Genomic DNA, 2,585 nt, shown 5'->3' on the forward strand with positions numbered 1-2,585 from the left:
CCAAAACCACAGAGAAACCCTGTCTCGAAAAACCAAAAAAAAAAAAAAAAAGTGCTCCTTACTCAATTTTCAGGAGTTACCGGCTTTACACTGGGCTGACATCTGTCCCCTTACCTTTGTTCTCGCCATTGCTGCCGTCTTTCTGGCAGATGCACCAGGAATGGTCTGTTCTGTTCTGAGAAAAGCCCAGGCTGGCCCTGAGCTGGTTAGGTAGGTGAAGTTGACCTTGAACTTATTCTGCTACCTCCCCATTCAGAAACCTTTTGTTTTGTTTTTCGAACAGGGTTTTTCTGTGTAACAGTCTAGCTCTTGCAGACCAGGCTGGCCTCGAACTTACAGAGATCCGCCTGCCTCTGCCTCCCGAGTGCGGAGATTAAAGGTGTGCGCCACCACCGCCCGGCAAGAGCCAACTTTTATAAAGAGGAAACTTAAAGAATTCGCCTCAAGACACGAGGTTTCCAAGTTAGATAAGAGACACTTTTTGTGTGTGGCTTTTATTTCATATAACTTTTATTGTGGCTAGTGACGCATATAATTTTGTACAAGGTTATCATGTCCTTTGACACATTGACTCTCCACTTTCCTTTCTCCCCATTTCCCCCCATTACCGTTCATTTCCCCAGACAACCTTGCTTCTACCTTCATGTCCCCCTCATGTGTGTGCATGTGCGTGTGCACGCGTGAGATTTGTATATCTACATAAAATCTGGGATCTAGGAATGAAAGAAAGCATGTAACGTTTGTTTCTCATCATCTGACTTATTTTGCTTAATTTGATGATTTCCCGTTGCATCAGGGTCTCCCTGAGTAGCTGAGCGTGATTCTCCTCCCTCAGTGCTAGGATTGAAAGTAGGAGTCCCTGTGCCCAGCAGAGGATAACCTTAATCTGAATGACAAAAGTGTCTGTTTCTCATAGGAAAATGAAGTGTTCACAAGCTTCAAACTGTGAGTAAAGTATCAGAACAAAGCCATGATTAACCTTGGCCAGGGAGTCCAATCAGGCAAGAGCAGAAGGTCTTTCTAGAGTCTTAGTCTCCGTGAAGCCAACAGTTCTGGCGCATAGTTCCAGAAGCTCCTGCAGACCAGCAGGCATGCCCACGCTTCACAGGGTGTGCGTGGAACATCCTCGGGGCAGCACCACACAGGGTAAAACTCTGTTGGCTATCTAAGGACTCGTGAGTCAATACGCTCATTCCACTGATTTCCAGCCCCAAACCTTCCTTAAGGCTTCCTTCACATCCTTGTTTCTCAAAGAGTAGATTAAGGGATTCAGCATCGGGATCAGCACTGTGTAGATGACGGCCACTGTGCGGTCCTGGGTAAGGGAGTAGCTGGACTTAGGGCGCAGGTACATAAAAAGTGTGGTGCCAAAAAAGAAGCAAACAGCAGTGAGGTGGGACGCGCAGGTGGAAAACGCCTTAAACCTGCCCTGGCTTGAGCTCATCTGAAGAATGGCAATGAGGATTAAGAGGTAGGAGATCAGAATGGTGAGAGTGCAGCTCAGAAGGTTGAAACCTGCAAAAATGAAGAGCAAGATCTCACACAGCGAAGTGTCCACGCAGGACAAGGACAGGATGGGCGGCCCATCACAGAAGAAATGAGTGACCACGTGGGCACCGCAGAAGTTCAGGCTGAAGATACAGCTTGTATGGATAAGAGAATTGAGAAACCCTGCGCTGTAGGAGCCCACAACCAGCGCTGCGCAGACGTTCGGAGACACGATGGTTGGGTACAGCAGAGGATCACAAACCGCGACGTAGCGGTCATAGGCCATGGCGGCAATGAGATAGCACTCGCTGGTGGCAAAGCCTGCATAGAAGAACATCTGAGCCATGCAGCCAAAATAAGAGATGACCTTTCTCTTAGCCAAGAAGTTCATCAGGGTCTGGGGGACCACTGTAGAAGAGTAGCAGAAATCCAGGAAGGAGAGGCTTTTGAGCAGGGCGTACATGGGTGTGTGCAGAGCGACGCTCACGTGGATTAGAAAGAACATGGTCAAGTTGCCCAGCACCGTGGTGACGTACATGGCCAGGAATACCACAAAGAGCAGTTTTTGGAGCTGGGGGTCACTTGTGAGGCCCAAGAGCTCAAACTCCACGTCTTGGCTCAGATTTGACCTTTCCATATTTGTGTGGGGCTCCGGGGTAGACAGACTGCAGCAGAGGTGAAACACCCAGGGCTCTCACAGTTTGCTCCTGGAGATCAGGACCTATGGAAGAGATCTGGCTTTGTAGACGGGGCTGCCATGGAGAGGACCTTCTCAACTTGTTCGGCTGGTCGATTAGTAAGCGTTATTTGAGACGCAATGGGAAATATCATGACTATATAAAATTAATCTTTCTGAGATCATAACAATTTTAAATAATGAGACATTGTCTCTTTGACTCCACATTTAGTTTCCTGTCTACATAACTGCATTCCCTCCTAAGAAAGTCTAGAGTCCCTGATGGCAGGGAGCTCAGAGGCTACGAGCAGCACATTCTGTATAACACAAAGTGAGCAGGGGCTTCGTGGCTGACTGTGTGTCCCCTGTGGGATGACTTCACGCCTCTGCATTTTAGTTTTCTCATTTGTGGAGTAAGAGC

At 48.1% G+C, this 2,585-nt stretch overlaps 1 protein-coding gene across 1 annotated transcript; it reads right to left on the bottom strand.

The window, feature by feature from the left end:
• Positions 1 to 1,189: 1,189 nt before the first annotated feature.
• On the bottom strand, positions 1,190 to 2,125 carry LOC130884607 (olfactory receptor 5AU1). The gene has a single exon (XM_057785689.1). It carries the CDS (start codon positions 2,123 to 2,125, stop codon positions 1,190 to 1,192), a length of 936 nt encoding a protein of 311 aa, XP_057641672.1.
• Between the last annotated feature and the right edge of the window lie 460 nt (positions 2,126 to 2,585).

The sequence above is a fragment of the Chionomys nivalis genome, chromosome 12 (assembly GCF_950005125.1).
Source record: "Chionomys nivalis chromosome 12, mChiNiv1.1, whole genome shotgun sequence".
Classification (NCBI taxonomy): domain Eukaryota; kingdom Metazoa; phylum Chordata; class Mammalia; order Rodentia; family Cricetidae; genus Chionomys; species Chionomys nivalis.

What these genes read in the sequence shown, in the direction of transcription:
- LOC130884607 (XM_057785689.1), bottom strand. Translation starts at nt 2,125, where the DNA reads ATGGAAAGGTCAAATCTGAGCCAAGACGTGGAGTTTGAGCTCTTGGGC.